General features: G+C 42.3%; 1 protein-coding gene across 1 annotated transcript; it reads right to left on the minus strand.

Annotated features, from left to right (window-relative positions):
- Window positions 1-65: 65 nt before the first annotated feature.
- On the minus strand, window positions 66-554 carry LOC107624670. The gene has a single exon (XM_016327125.1). The coding sequence runs from the start codon at window positions 552-554 to the stop codon at window positions 66-68; it is 489 nt and encodes a 162-aa protein (XP_016182611.1).
- Window positions 555-1,086: the final 532 nt, after the last annotated feature.

The raw sequence follows: 1,086 nt of genomic DNA on the forward strand, positions 1-1,086 counted from the left end.
TTATAGTTACCTCGGGTCTGAAGATCGAATTTGACTGCATCCCGGCGTTTCTTGTGTGGACAGTCTCAAGCTATATGCCCTGGCTTCCCGCACTTATAACATACACCTAGTTCGGCTCTATGCGGCTCATCCGGAGTAGTCTCTCCATAGCCTTCCTGTAACATTGTTAACTTCATAGAGTAACGTTCTGCGAATTGACTTTTCATAACCAATTCAGGAAAATTCGTTAACCTTTGCGGACTCACGTAGTTGAAAATGTCTCTTCTAAGCCCTTTTTCATACTGAACACACTTCCACACCTCATAGTCGGCTGGATTTCCTTGACAAACTCTTGATAGATTACACAAGTTGTCGAATTCACGGGTATAGTCAGCAACAGATATATTTTCTTGCTTCAGTTGCATTAACTTCAATTCTTTTGCAACACGAATTGCATGTAAGAAATATTTTTCGTAAAATTCCGTCTTGAATTTACGCCAAGGGATATCTGTTAACTCCATCTGCAAGGTATGATATAACTCCTGCCACCATTCTTGAGCATCACCCTCCAACATGTAAGTCACTATTTCTACCGAATGTACTTCCGGTATGTGCTGAGTGTATAAGAATCTCTCCAAATCTCGAAATCACCGATCAGCCTCTAACGCATTGGCATTTTTGTTAAACCGAGGTGGACCACTCTTGAGGAAATCGGTAAGGGTCATGAACCTATAGTATTGACCTATGTTGCTTGTACCAGCACCCGAGCTTCCATCTCGGGGTCCTCGCATTGGTTCGGGCCTAGGATTTTCCTTCCAGTTACCTCGCTCGGATCCGCGAGTCAACATTTGGCCCCTGTTCACACCAGACAATTGATATTAAGGTGATTAGTCTCAATATCTCAAGTTCAGTGCTTAAGAGTCCCAAACGCATGCTCACGAACATGTATGCTACACATATCAGTTAGATATCCTAATAGCACACAAACATATACACAGAGAATGTACAAAAGCACCATCAGTCCATCCTCAGGCTCTATAGGAATGAACTGCTCTGATACCATAATGTAACACCCTACCATACTTAATCTTATGCTTAAGTCATAAG

Source organism: Arachis ipaensis, unplaced genomic scaffold, assembly GCF_000816755.2.
Source record: "Arachis ipaensis cultivar K30076 unplaced genomic scaffold, Araip1.1 Aipa1299, whole genome shotgun sequence".
NCBI classification, from domain to species: Eukaryota; Viridiplantae; Streptophyta; class Magnoliopsida; order Fabales; family Fabaceae; genus Arachis; species Arachis ipaensis.